The sequence below is a fragment of the Chrysochloris asiatica genome, unplaced genomic scaffold (genome assembly GCF_000296735.1).
Source record: "Chrysochloris asiatica unplaced genomic scaffold, ChrAsi1.0 scaffold00099, whole genome shotgun sequence".
In the NCBI taxonomy this organism is placed as follows: Eukaryota; Metazoa; Chordata; class Mammalia; order Afrosoricida; family Chrysochloridae; genus Chrysochloris; species Chrysochloris asiatica.
Genome location: NW_006408617.1, coordinates 5,353,110 through 5,368,109, shown reverse-complemented (window position 1 = coordinate 5,368,109; position 15,000 = coordinate 5,353,110). Strand labels below are relative to the sequence as shown.

Here is a 15,000-nt window from a genome sequence, read left to right as displayed (position 1 = left end):
ATATAGATCTCTTCCAATCAGTCGGCCAGATAGTTGTCTTCCAAATGTCTTGGCAGAGATGAGTGAGTGCCTTCAGTGCTGCTTCACTTTCCTGAAAGATTTCATTTTTTATCCCATTAATTTCACTTTCCTTGTTCTTCGCCAGTGTCTTTAATGCACCTTGGACTTCTTCCTTCAGTATCATTAGCTCTTGATCCTATGCTACCTCTTGAAATGGTTGAACACCAACTATTTCCTTTTGGCACTGTAACTGTTCTATCTTATTTTGGTCCTTTCTGCATCAATCAATAATTTGCCCAGAGAAGCCTTCTGTAACGAATGCCGAGGCTTGAATTTTTTCTTCAGTTCCCCCAGCTTGAGAAATGCTGAGTGTGTACTTCCCTTTTGGTTTTCTGACTCCAGATCTCTGCACATTTTGTTGTAATATTTGACTTTGTCTTCTCTAGCTGACCTTTGAAATTTTCTGCTCAACTCTTGGACCTCCTTATTTTTACCATGTACTTTAGCATTGTGTACACTGGAGAGCAAGTTTCAGTGTCTCTTCTGACATCCATTTTTATCTGACTGTTAGGGAACCTATAATAGGGTTTCTGATGAGTGGTTGGTGAACTTGGACTGCTGACCTCGTGGTTCAAAGGACCTTTCATTCCAGCACATCAACCCACAGCTCACCAGGACTTTGAGCAGCAAAGCTTTAAAATAGTTTATTTAAAGTCACAAAGCAAATTTAAATAAACAGTTTCTCTCTTTTGTCTTTTTCTTTCTTCCCCTTTTTACTTAGTTTCTTGGGGAAAACAAATCAAAGTTAATGCCAATGAATTTGCTGCACTCATGCCAAACCCCATGAGGGACAGAGTAGTACAGCTCCAGAGGGTGTTCTTGACTGTAATCTTTATGGAAATACATTTCCTGACCTTTCTTTCCTGAGGTTGGAGGGTAGGTTGAACCCACCAACTTTTTGGTTAGTAGTCAAATGGAAATCATTTACTCTACCTAGGAACCTTAGTAATAAATAGTGGGATTTAGTACATACTCATATATTTATAACAATAATTTATTCCAGTAATTTAGAATAGTGTTGATGAAAACAATTTTGAAATGAAGTTACTCTATTATTTAACACACAGAGGGATAATGGTGAACTATCCCCAAAGACACTGGGAGAAAATTCTCCTCTGAGAAATATTGAATCAAAGTTAATATTTTCAAAAAATATCCTTTAAAGATATTTGATATAATTAAAAGTATTTGTTATTTAAATAAAGTTTCCATAAGAAAGGTAACTGATTAAGTTGGAGGCATTGTGGGGGAAGGGAGGGAAAGAGAATAATACAACATTAGCGTCTTTGATGGGTGAGACCTCACAAAGACTTTTATCAGTAAAACTTAAAGCATTTTCCTCCAAAAATCAAGGCCACCTCAATTTAGAGAAGGCTACCTGAGTCTTCCTAACTAAACATTCTACATCATATGACTACGTCAGCTTGCTAGGAGTGCATGCCCAGTGAAGAACATTGTGATTATAATTTCCTATCTATACTTGGAGTCCTGGTGTGGTTTAATGCACCAGACTGCAAAGCCATTTGAACTGCAAGGTTGGCAGTTCAAGCTCAGCAGCTGCTCCTCGGAAACCCTATACAGGGTCGCTATGGGTCGGAATCAACTTGATGACATTTAACAACAACAACATCCATACAAATCAGTTTAAAAGGCAAGAATGTATAGATTGTTGTTAGTGTTAGGTGGCATGGAGTCAGTTCCCACTCATAGCAACCCAATGCACAACAGAAAAAAACACTTGCGAGTCCATCCTTATAATTGTCACACTTGTGCCCATTGCTGCTGTCACTCTGTCAGTCCATTTCCTTGAGGGTCTTATTCTCCTTTACTGACCCTTCATTTTACCAAGCATGATGTCCTTCTCCAGGGACTGGTCCCTCTTGATAATGTGTCCAAATTATGAGAGACCAAATCTCACTCTCTTGGCTTTCAAGAAACATACTGACTACACTCTACACTTTCTGTTTAAGCTTCTGGCAGTATTTTAACATTCTTCTCCAACGCCATAATTAAATGCATGGATCATTCTACTGTCTTCTTTATTCATTGCCCAATTCTCATATGCATATAAAGAAATGGAAAATACCATGACTTGGGTCAGGCACACCTTAGTAGTTCTCAAACTTTAAATAGGTATTTTGCAGCAGATTTGCCTAATGCAATGTCGTTTGATTTCTTGACTGCTGCTTCCAGAATGTTGGTTGTGGATCCAAGTAAAATGAAATCTTTGATAACTTCAGTCTATTGTCCATTTGTCATGATGTTATTGATTAATCCACTTGTGAAGGTTTTGTTTTCTTTACATTGAGATGCAATTCATACTGAAGACTGTACTCTTTTGCTCTTCATCAGTATTTCCAGTATTCTATTTTAGCAAGTTAAGTTGTATCATCTGTATATTGAAAGTTGAGTCTTTCTTCAATCTTGATATCATCTTCTTCATCATATATTCCAAATTCTCAGATTATTTGCTCAACAAACAGATTGAATAGTATGATGAAATGATACAACCCTGGCACACACCTGTCCTGATTTTAAACTATTCACTATCCCCCTGTTCTTTTCTAACAACTGCCTCTTGGGCTATGTACAAGTTTCTCATGAGTATAATTAAATATTCTGGAATATCCATTCTTTGCAAAATTACCAATAGTTTGTCTTGATCCACATATTCAAAAGCATTTGATAGTCAATAAAGCACAAGTATACATCTTTCTGGTATTCTCTACTTTCAATCAAGATCCATCTGAAGTCAGCAGTTAAATCCCTAGTTCCACATCCTCTTCTGAATGCAGCTTAAATTTCTGATAGTTCCCTGTTGATGTACTGTTGCAACCATTTTTGAATGATCTTCAGCAAAATTTTACTTGCACGTGATACTAAAGATATTATTTGAAGATTTCCACATTTCATAGGGTCATCTCTTTTTGGAATTAGCATGGATCTTTTTGGAATTAGTTTGGATCTCTTACCATCCATTGGTCAGGTATCTGTCTTCCAAATTTATTGGCATAGATAAGTGAACGCCTACAGTGCAACATCAGTTTGCTGAAATATTTCAGAGTGTATCATGTTAATTCCCGGACTCTTGTTTTTTCACCAATGCCTTCAGTGCTGCTTGGACTTCTTCTTTCAGTAACCTTGAGTTTTGATGATATGCTACCTCTTGAAATGGCTGAACATCAACTTTTATTTATTTATTTATTTTGTACAGTGATTCAGTATATTCCTTCCATCTTCTTTTGATGCTTTCTGCATCATTCAATACTTTGCCCATATAATCCTTCAACATTACAAGTTGTGGGTTTTTTTCTTGAGTTCTTTCAGTTTAAGAAATGCTGAGCATATTCTTCCCTTTTGGTTTTCTAACTCCAGCTGTCCTTTGGAATTTTCTCTTCGGCTCCTTAACCTCCTCATTTCTTCCATTCACTTTAGCATCTCTATGCTGCAGTGCAAGTTTCAGAGTCTCTTGTGACATCCAGTTTGTTCATTTCTGTCTTTTAAATGACCTTTTCCTTTCTTCCTCTATGATGGTCTCTTGTTGTCTTTGATCATTAGTGTTTAATGCATTAAATCTATTCTTGAGGTGGTTTCTAAATTCAGGTGACATATATTCAAGGTAATTATTTTAGCTCTGTGGACTTGTTTTAATTTTCTTCACATTCAACCTGAACTTGCATATGAGCCCCTGGCCTTGTTTTGGTTGATGATATTGAGCTTCTTCACAGTCTCTTCCCACAGATTCAGTCAATTTGATTCCTGTGTATTCCATCTAGTGAGATGAATAGTCACTTTGTATGTTGTTTTTAAATGGTATTTGCAATGAATAAGCCACTGGATTTGCAAAATTCTATCATTCGATCTCCAGCCTCAATTCTATCACCAAGGCCATATTTTCTAACTACTTATTCTTCCTCTTTGTTTCCAACCTTTGCATTCTAATTGCCAGTAATTATCATTGCATTTTGAGTATATTATTGATCAATTTCAGATGGATAAAGTTGGTAGAATTCTTCAATTTAGTCACCACTGGCTTTGGTGGTTGGTGTGTAAATTTAAACAGCAGTGGTATTAACTGGTCTTCCTTGTAGACATATAGACATTGTCCTATCATGTATTGATTGTGCTGATGCAATTACTTAGTCCATGTGATAGCAATATAGCTCATTGTAAATGAAAACATGGACACCAAACTTTTTAAGCTTGTTCTTTTTGGCTGTTTAAGTCATTTTTCATTGCCTGCATGGAAGAGAGCTAAGCTCTTTTTATTGGTGACAATGTCTCTAATACCATCTAGTCAGCTCCCTCACTGTTATCTGCACTGCTTTCCCTTCTGAACTACCTGGTGGTTATATGCCATGGAGTCGGTTCTGACCCATAGCGACCCTGTACAGAGTTTCCGAGGCTGTAAATCTTTATAAGAGCAGAATGCTTCATCTTTCTCCCACGGAATAGCTGTTAGTTTCGAACTGCTGACCTTGAGGTTCTGAGGTTCACAGCCCAATTCATAACCACTACTCTTCCAGCGCTCCTTAACTACCTACAGGGATGAAAATTGAAGTGCTTTTGAGGATAAATGTAGTTTTTGATAATAAAAGAAGTGCTGGAATTTAAAAAATGGTAAAAAGTTTATGTTAACTATATGAAATAATGAATGTAAAAGTCAATTTTAAAGTACTAAAGATATTTAAAACAGTTGGCACAAACTGTTAAGCACTTAACTGCTAGCTAAAAGGAACCCAGCCACAGAAGAGAGCCTGGTAATCTGTTTCTGAAGAATCACCACCTTGTAAACCCTAGGGAGCACAGCTCTCCTCTGACACACATGGGCCATCAAGAGTCAGAGTCAGAATTCATGTCACAGCAACTAAAAACCACAGTAATAAGGCCGTTTCCAGCCACTAATTGGTGATGTATTTTACCTAATTAATTTCATTAGAAGAATAACATCATGAGCAATTTTAATGGCATTCAAGTTGACCAGGAATAATAGCTTAAATTTTGACAGCAATGGTGATAATATTGTTGTTAAGTGCCATCAAATTGGTTCTGACTCATAGCGATTCTGAATAGGGTTTCTGAGGCGTAGCTGGTGAGTTTGAACTGCTGACTTTGTGGTTTGAAGTCCTGTGCTGATCCTACAACACTACACCAGGAGTCCTCAGCTGATGGGTGGTGGTGGTGGTAGTGAGCCTTGGAGTCAGTTTCCATTACCTGGAAACTAAAATTTGGAATTAACATTATATATCATCCCCATAGTTATTTGCCATTCTTTCAAATACTTTGCAGTTTAGGTACATCTCTCAGTAAAAGCAGATTCCCAAAATTCAAACTTCATTCTTGTAATTCCTTCACTATACAGGGACATAATTATGTTATTCCTCATTTCTCAGACCTCAGGGCTTTCTTTGTACCCAGTTCTTTAGAAATAAACTAGACTGTGTTAGTAAGACCTGCTCTGTTCAAGAACCTACAAATTCAATGAAGCTGCTCTTGGCATGTCAGCTTCCATTCCACTAGTACTATTAAGGTAGCAGGAGCAGAGCGTTCAATTTTTAAAGAATGAAAAATGTTCACTCTGTTTATGGAGAACCATCAGAGCAAAATTATTTCTAATAACGCAAGTGGTAGTTGCTTTCTCAGGAAATTTACTCATGTTAAAAAAAAAAAAAAAAATACATGAATAAACTCTCCTTAAATTGTGGTGAACTTTTATATGTTACTGTATTCCTCGTATGTCTACATGGATCCAAGTTTTTTTCAACATTTTATTTGAGCCTTGGGTGAAAATTTATATAGCAAATTAGTTTTCTAATCAATATTTTTTTGTATTACAAACCCCACAATGTGAGAGCCCTTTTCCCATTTCCTTCTGGGGTTCCTTGAGTCCCTTTATGCAGTTTTCCTCTACCCTTCCTACCTTCTCATTTTTGGTTTGGGACAAATGTTAACCTTTTGGTCTCATATACTTACTTGTTTCAAGGAACACATTCTTCACAGGTGTTATTGTCTATTTTAGAGATTAGGGCAATTCTTTGCCTGAGAGGTGACGTTGAAAAGTGTCTTGAATTTCAAATTTGAAGGTGTTTTAGGGCAATAATCTCAGCAGTTCCCTTCAGACTCTTTCAGAGCAATAAACTGGTCTTGTTTTTATTTTTATTTTTGTAATGAATATGAATTGTGTTCTACATTTTTATCCATTCTAGCCAAGACTTCTTATTGTGGCCCTGGTCAACATGGATGATAGTGCTAGCGAGGCATCGTGTATTTCTTTGGGTCTCAGGATATATCAGGTTGTGATTTATAGACTCATTAGTCCTTTGGACCAATTGTTTCTTTGAGTCTTTGGTTTTCTTCTTTCTCCTTTTTATCCAGTCAGGAAGAAACCAATAGGAGTTCAGATCTAATATTTTTGGTTGTTGATATTATGTAATCTAATCCTGTGAATTACCAGGACCCCTGGTATTGTGGTGGATTATTAACTGGACTGCTAACCATAAGGTCAGTAATTCAAATCTATCAGCTGCTTCGCAGGAGAAAGACGAAACTTTCTGTTCCCTTAAAGATTAACAGTCAAGAAAACTCTGTACAGGGTCACTGTGAATGAGAACTGACTTGGTGGCACACAACTAATCTTGTGAATTAATAAATAAAATAATCCATGATACCTTTGTGTTTCAAGGGCAGAGTTTCCAGTGTCACATGTTCTTTTTGTGGTGCTGTGGATTAATACGTAGATGCAATGTCAGTTTGATCTGCAATGTTGGCGGTTCAAGCTCACTAGCAGCTCCTCAGAAACCTTCTATAGAGTCGCTATGGGTCAGAACTGAATCAATGGCACTTAACAACAACAATACAGTAACAAAGTGTTTACTTGCCTTCCTTATAGAATTGGTCCAATTTATAGCATGAAATGTATGGTAAAATGTTAAGTAATGATTGGTTCCATGGTTTTAGATACAGATGGGCAAAGAGCACAGCAACTGTTTTTTTCTGTCCTTCATACTCACAGTATAAATATTTCTATCTATTGAAATCAAGCTTGTTGTCGGTAAACCTGAATGTATGGGATACAGCCTTCAGTTAAAGGGTAAAACATATTATTAAACAAATAGTTATATAAAATAGATGTCTTAAAGGTGAATGGCATCTAAAAGGTAAACCTACATTTAATTAAAACAAGTATTCATTTGCAAACTGTGCCATTAAGCACTGTGAAAAATGGAGAAAAAGTAGATTACAGACTCTTTATACTCAATGGTTTATAATAATTTCTAACCTAGTTCTCAAGGGAACAAACACTACATGTAAATTGCTACTTGACTATAATTACAAGCAACATGTAAACGAGTGCAAATTAATATACTAAGACTTACTGGTAAAAGAAAGAAATTGGGGAATGATCAAAAGGCAGTGTGATTTATCCAGAAAGACCTGATTGAGGAGATCATTTTGATGGCTAAAGTCATTCTCAGTGAGCAGGGAGTCATAATCTTGGCTGCACACTAGAATAACATGAGGGTTTTTTTTTGTTTGTTTGTTTAGCACCCCAATTTATGCCCCTCTTTCAGACTTTCTGGATTCAGTTGGTCTACAATGAAAAAACAAAAAAACAAAAAAAAACTTTGTCAATTTAAAAATTTCCACAGGAATTTCCAATAGGCAGCCATGACTAAGAAATGTTATAATAGTGGGTCATTCTAAGAGGAACCTTATAATGAACTAAAATGGGAGAGAATTCAGGTGAGATGATCTCATAGGCATCACTTTACTCTAGGATTCTATGAAATTCATTATTTTCAGATTTACAGAGGGAAAGGTTGACAAGTTGTGGTTGAGATTGGCAAGTGGGTTGAATTGGCTGGAGCAAGAGGGCCTCCAATGGAATAAAACTTAAATAATCCTAAAGATGCATAGCAGGTAATCACTAAGTACCATAGCTTAAATGCTAAATTGATGCTCATAGATTTCAAATGGTAAGATTTTAGAAATAGAATACTGGAGCAATGATGTGTTTAAGGCTAATTTATACTGAATCGGCCCCTTCTTAGTGTTACCAGCATATCTCTGTTATTGTTGTTGTGGAGTCATTTTTGACTCATAGTGACTCTCTATAGGATATCCAAGGTGGATTTGAACTGCCACCTCATGGTTCAAATTGACCTGGGGTCCAGTGCTTTCCTTACAGTGTCCCACCAGGACTCCAGCTTATCTATAGACTCAAGACAACATGTTTATCGGTTTCAAAGCAGAGAGCAGGAAGTACTTTAGGGACAGTAGGAAGCCATTATAAACTTTGGAGTTAAAAGATCTGTTGTCTTTAAAATATTTATAAAAAATTATATTTGCCAATGTGTGTAGAATAATTTTAAATGTTATCAAAGCTGATGACAGATGGGAAGCTTTAAATAGAATTGGAATCTGTAAAGGCGCCTGACAATTTGGTTTAACTTTTAAAGCCTAAAACAATTAAATGTGTAGGAACATTAAGTTATATTAGTAAATTTGTACCTTAGAGATAGACTGTTGTTTTTGTTATGTGCCGTGTAGTCGGTTCCGACTCATAGCGACCCTGTACAGGGTTTCTGAGGCTGTGAATCTTTATGGGAGCAGAAAGCCTCATCTTTCTCCTGTGGAACAACTGGTAGTTTCGAACTGCTGACCCTGAGGTTAGCAACCCGATTCATAACCACTACGCTACAATACTAAACCATGTCTTTCTTTACAGCTATATGCTAACTTAAGAGAGAAATAATATGTTTATAGTTACCATATGCAAACTGATTTAAACCAATGATTTTTTATTTAAAAAATCAAGTAAACATTTTTTATAAGTTAACTCTTCAGATAAGCCACATGTCTAATTTAGTAATTTCTTTCTCATATTTTCTTTTTCAGACTTTTATAGTATTGAATAAAGGGAAGGCAATTTTCCGATTCAGTGCCACCTCTGCCTTGTATATTTTAACTCCACTAAACCCTGTTAGGAAAATTGCTATTAAGATTTTGGTACATTCATATCCTTTTCATGTGAATTGTCTAAGTGCTCCTTCTAACATTTCTTGGTTTTAAATAAAATGTCATTCTTATTTTTAAACATTTATAATATCCTTAGATATTAATGATAGCATTGTTAATTTAATTTGTGCTTATAGGTTCTTTGCAGTTTATAGCAAGATTATTGAATAATGACTATTATGAAGGAAAAATGTAATCCTGATTGTGATTGTGTAAGTAAAGCATATTTGAATAGTAGATTCAACAGTAAATCTCCTTCAGAGTTTTATTAGCCTCAGTTAGATCATATATAACCATTACTAAAGAAAAATAATCTATTTATGTTAGTGTTATGATCTGTATTACCTAATGCTCAATTGTTTCTGTGTCTCGAGCACCTGGCTCATTCACTAGTTCATGCATTTGGTAAATATTTACTAAGCTCCTACAATGTGCCTGGGTTTTAATATATATTAAAAAGTTGCTAAACTTAAAACTATAATGATGACAGTGAAAAAGTGTATATGAAAGGACTGAATTGGTGTGGATTATAAGAAAGTTCTCATATGAGAATGAAATAAGAAGGTGATCTTCTGAGTCAGAGTTTAAGAATGGGCATTTTATTATTTAATTTACAAAAGTTATAAATGAGCCTAAATGAAAGTGAATGAATGGATAGACAAGCAAACAGGTCTAATAACCTTCCAAGGTACATTTGAATTCTCTCACTTTATGGCTCGATATTAGAAAGTACTTATACTTTAAAATACAATAAAAATTACATCAAAATATGGTTAAATCTCTTTTAGCGAATGCTGGATTGAAAGTCAATAAGAATTATATAACTCACACATGTTTAGGTATGGTGTGGACTAGACCCAAGATGACTTGAATTCCTTCACAGTCTAAACTGGAGATTTAAAAAGTCAGACATAACACTAATTTATCAGCAATAATAGTAATTTTCTTTGTTCTTATGATATAGCTCCTAAAAGAACTAGTTACATTACTAGAAGGCTAATAGAGTATTTTTCTTTGTAATTCTCAGCTATACAGGGTTAAAAAAAAAAAAAAAATCAATGTAATCAAATATACTGTTCCACTCATTAGCCTTTTGTTGCTCAATGGAGATTTTCAATGACAACTTTTATACTTTCATCATACTATGTATTTACTGTAGAATGATCATTTCTCTTATGCTATTTCACACAACTGATTAGAATGTAAAACAATACCTTTCTGCTTCAAATAGATCTCTTTCTATATTAAATTCAGTTTTTTAACAATTTTTAATTTTAAATTAAAAAATTTAAAAAGAGTAGACCAAGAATATATGACCAACTTTGAAGTTTCTTATCATTTTTATCATTGTTTTCAACCAAATAAGTAAATGAATTTCAGAGTTAACTCATTTTGACTAAGAATATTTTTTTGGTGTTGGTTAATGTATTAATAGCCATGATAATGTGCTAGCGTTTATTCCTTAACTATAATCCACTTTATTCAGCATGCTTATCATGTGCACTATTTTGACCAACTGTGTATTTATGACCTTGAGTAACCCTCCAGACTGGACAAAGAATGTAGAGTAAGTAGGAATGACTTCTTGGAATGGGAGATATGCACCCCAATTCTCTAGTCGGTTGTGATCTGACTATGGCTTCCACTTTTTGAAGTCAGGCTAAACACTTTTGTATAAGAAACTATTATTTCCATAATATGAAAGAAGATAAGGAAAGTTTTTTGGGGGAGTTTTTCTTCAATGAGGTAAGTATTTTTCCAAGAAATTCAATGATTGTATCTGTATAAGAAAGGTTATAAATGAGTATACACCAGCTGGTAAACTAAATTCCTCATTTGACCCACAAGTAAAGACACCGTCATGTATGTTACATAAAATACAGTGACTATATGACCAGTTTGATGAAAATATTATTTTATATTTTGATGGAATAGATTTAGGTGTTTGACTCTATATTCATATATTAGACATTTTGGTTATTTATTTGTTATTTTTAGGAAAAACACATTTGTCTATTTGAAATTTTAGACAGCTGTGTTATATTTAGAACTGTAGATTATCTAAATGTAGTCTGTAAAAGAAATAAAAGTCTTGTTTGCAAACACTGTGATTTTAAAAAAAAATAACAGAGTTGAAGGGGAAAATAATTAAGGATAAACCACTCAACATTTATGAAACTTTATAACTTAGAACAACAATAAAAATTTTGACAATCCTCCCCAAAACAGACTCTCTACTAATATTTTCATCTAAATGTACATACAATGCTCATTCATGGACTACCAGCAATCTGCTCCCTTTAAGATTACTGTCTAAAAAATCCTACAGGGTTGCTCGCTATGACTAGAACAATGATTCTATGGCACCTAACAACAAAAGTCCTTTGCTATTTCACATCTAACCTTTGCCTTTCCCCCTTTGAGATAGAGGTCTTGGTGGTATTTGTATCGTGTCATTCAAGCAGGACTTTGATCTGTTTAAGCCAGTTCAGACATGGCTGACAAAGTAAAATCAGAACTAACCTGAATTTATAACATTTCAGTGAAACAGAAAAATAGCCAGAATGGGAAAAGTTATGAGTGGAAGCCATGGAGTGTGAGACTTGGGAAAGATATAGTGAACCTTTCCAGAAGCCTAATGTAGGAGACAGGGTTTTCAAATTATCAAGTCATGGAGCATGACACTCATTCAAAGCAGTAGAGTCAGCTCTGTTATCTTTGATCTGGACCTGGTTGTTTTAGACCCTGTTGGTCAAGAGTTTTGATTGCTGTGCATCACTCTTGTTGCTCTTGTTTTCTAAGAGGAAGATTACATTTCCAGCAGTGTGCCAGTCCATACATTTTTCTATTGTGGTTATTGTTCCAGCACATCCATGTTTTACAAATTTGGATCCATTCTGGCATTACTTCATTAGTCATAATTGAGCTGGGAATAACTGGTTTGAATCCCTGCAGCAGAACAAAACATTGATTCAATATTTTAATAAAAGAAGAGAGAACAAAACATTGATTCAATATTTCAATAAAAGAAGAGAGATTTAAGAGCAGTAGTTCTTGAGACAATAAGCCAACCCCTGCTTGAACAAATGCTGTGAATTTTCATCATTAGTAATAAGAGTTTTTGCTTTTTTATTGTTTTGTTTTTATTGTTAGGGTTTTGTCTTCAACTGTGAGAAAATTTACCTTGATTGTTTCAAAACATCAATATGCTGGACAAAATTGTTCATACACCAATCACATTTCCCCCTTGTCAGTCACATAGGAGGTTATTCATGTCAAAAAAAAGCATGCTTTTTCCATACAAAATAATGTGTTTTGATTGTATAGTCTATGTATAATGATCAGGTGTTTGAACAATTTAGTGAAAAGATTTGAAAAAAAACATTTTTAGTGTGCTCTTTTTATCATTATAAATTAAAAATTACTAGTGTGGCACTGTAAGATCAGCACTGGACCGAGAACCGTTAGGTCGGTAGGTCAAACCCACAAATCCACAGCAGGATCAGGTATTGAATCCCCTGATTCCCACTTAAGTGCTCAGTCTTGTTAACAGGCCTGGTTGAACACCTGGTCTCTGCAGAACTTTGTATCAGATGTTAAGCTCTAGACTCCAAATAGCTCCACAAATTTACTTCTCCAAAAACAAGAAGAAATAGGGACTGGAGTCTTACAGTTGTTGTTGTTGTTGTTGTTAAGTACTGGGGAGTCAGTTTCTACTCATAGCGACCCTGTTTAGGGTTTCCAAGGAACAGCTGTTGAGTTTGAACTGCCAACCTTGGGGTTCAAATCGAACTTGCAGTCCAATACATTAATGCACAATGCCACTCACAGCTGTTGTTGTTAAGTGCCGTCGAGTCGGTTCCAACCCATAGCGACCTTCTCTAGGGTTTCCGAGGAGCAGCTGGTGAGCTTGAACCGCCGACCTTGCAGTTCAAACAGCTTTGCAGTGTGGCACATTAACCCACAGAGCCACACCAGGACTCCGCCACAGTGATGATGTGAAGTGCTGTGGAGTCGCTTCCGACCCACAGCGACCCTGTATAGGACTTTCGAGGAGTAGCTGGTGAGCTAGAACCGCTGACCTTGAAGTTCAAACGGCTTTGCAGTCTGGCGCATTAACCCACAGAGCCAAATCAGGACTCATAAAATTGTCTTAGCATAGACCACAGGCACTGGCCACGACTATGGTAAACAATATATACGTAAAGTATTTCTTATTCTTTCATGAGGCCAGCTATCTCTCCAAGTAGAATTGGCATGATGATTAGTTCAATACACAAAGTATCAAAGTAAAGCAAAAGTAAACATAAGCTTTGTTTGTGAAATAAAATATATCTCTACCTTCCGGACAATCATTGGACTGTTGACTACAAGATCGGTCACTCTGCAGGAGAATGATGAGGCTGTCTGCTCCTGTAAAAATTAATAAACTGTTGGAAACTCTGTAAGTCGCTGTAAGTTGGAATCAACTCAGTGACAGTAGGGGTTATTTGTTTTTGTTTTTTTGAGTCTTCCTACTCAAGTTAGTAAGGAGCTCTGGTAGCGTAGTGGTTACGAATCAGGCTGTTGACTTCAAGGTCGGCAGTTTGAAACTACGAGCTGTTCCACAGGAGAAAGATGAGGCTTTCTGCTCCCGTAAAGATTTACAACCTCGGAAACCCTGTGCAGGGTCGCTATGAGTTGGAACCGACTCTACGGCACTTAACAACAACTCAAGTTAAGTAATGTGAAGCCAGCTATTTCATATTAAGAAGACAAGTTTATAATTATTTTTCATAGTGTCAACAGTGTTCAAATATATATATATAGAGAGAAAGGGACTGGTGGAAATGCAATGATGTGAAAATCTCTATGTGTAGAACTCTGCATACATTTTCCCCTGATTTCTTTGTTACCACATATATAAAAAATCACTACCCTAACTTTTTTGCGTGTAAAATACTGCTGCCATCAAGTCAGTTCTGACTCGGAGCGACCCTGTATAGGGTTTCCAAGAATGTGAATCTTTGTACAGGAGCAGAAAACCTCATCTTTCTCCCTCCAGCAGTTGGTAGATTCGAACTGTTAACCTTGTAGTCAGCAGCCTAACATATAACCCCACTGTGCTACCAGGACTCCTTATATAAAATGCCAGAAGTTTGAAAAACAATGAATTTTGATGAAATAAAACTAAATCTTTGTGGTTTGGGTCAAGTACTCTGAAGAATAAACTTTTAAAAGAACATAACATTGTAAAAATGAGATTGGTCCAATTACATAGATTTATTTAGTAGCTAATGAAATGTTAAACACAAGGATTTTGTTTTTTCCCTGAATTTTGCTAATTGTGTAATCACACATATAAAATGGACTCCTGGTGTGGCACTGCAGGATAATGTGCTGGACCATAAATTCAGTTCGAACCACAAAGTTGTTAGTTCAAACACATCAGCCACTCCTGAGAAGCCCTATACAGGGTTGCTCCGAGTCAGATGCGACTGGATGGCACTTAACAACAACAATAACTTATAAAATACTAGAGAAATGAAATATTTCTTGTGATTATATGTAGATAGATGGGTAGACAGTCTTTCTAACGAGAGAGAGATGCATCTTTATTATCTTAAAAATCAAAGAAAGCTATGAAGTATATTTTCCAGATTATAAATGTATATTTTGCCTGAAAATAAAATGGATGATCAAGAAAAATATGAATTAAATATTTTCAAATAAAGTTATCCAAGAAATACTGTATGCAGAACTGTCTAATAAGGTAGATACTAATAAGGTATATACTACTGTCTAATAAGGTTGTTAAGTGTTGTCGAGTTGATTCTGAGTCATAGCAACCCTGTATAGGGTTTCTACAGAGTTGAGCGGCTTGTGAATTTGAACCGCCAACCTTGTGTTTAGCAGTCCAGTCTTTATCCTGCAGCAACATAC

At 35.6% G+C, this 15,000-nt stretch overlaps 1 protein-coding gene across 6 annotated transcripts in view; it reads left to right on the top strand.

Moving 5' to 3' along the window:
• SCN3A (sodium channel, voltage-gated, type III, alpha subunit) overlaps nucleotides 1-15,000 on the top strand; it is a 131,604-nt gene that overhangs the window by 6,810 nt on the left and 109,794 nt on the right. For all 6 annotated transcript variants that reach the window (XM_006867001.1, XM_006866997.1, XM_006866999.1 and 3 more), the window contains exons 2-3: nucleotides 8,959-9,077; nucleotides 10,556-10,645. In XM_006867001.1, the coding sequence (XP_006867063.1) occupies nucleotides 8,959-9,077; nucleotides 10,556-10,645 (209 nt within the window). The remainder of the gene's footprint in view (nucleotides 1-8,958; nucleotides 9,078-10,555; nucleotides 10,646-15,000) is intronic.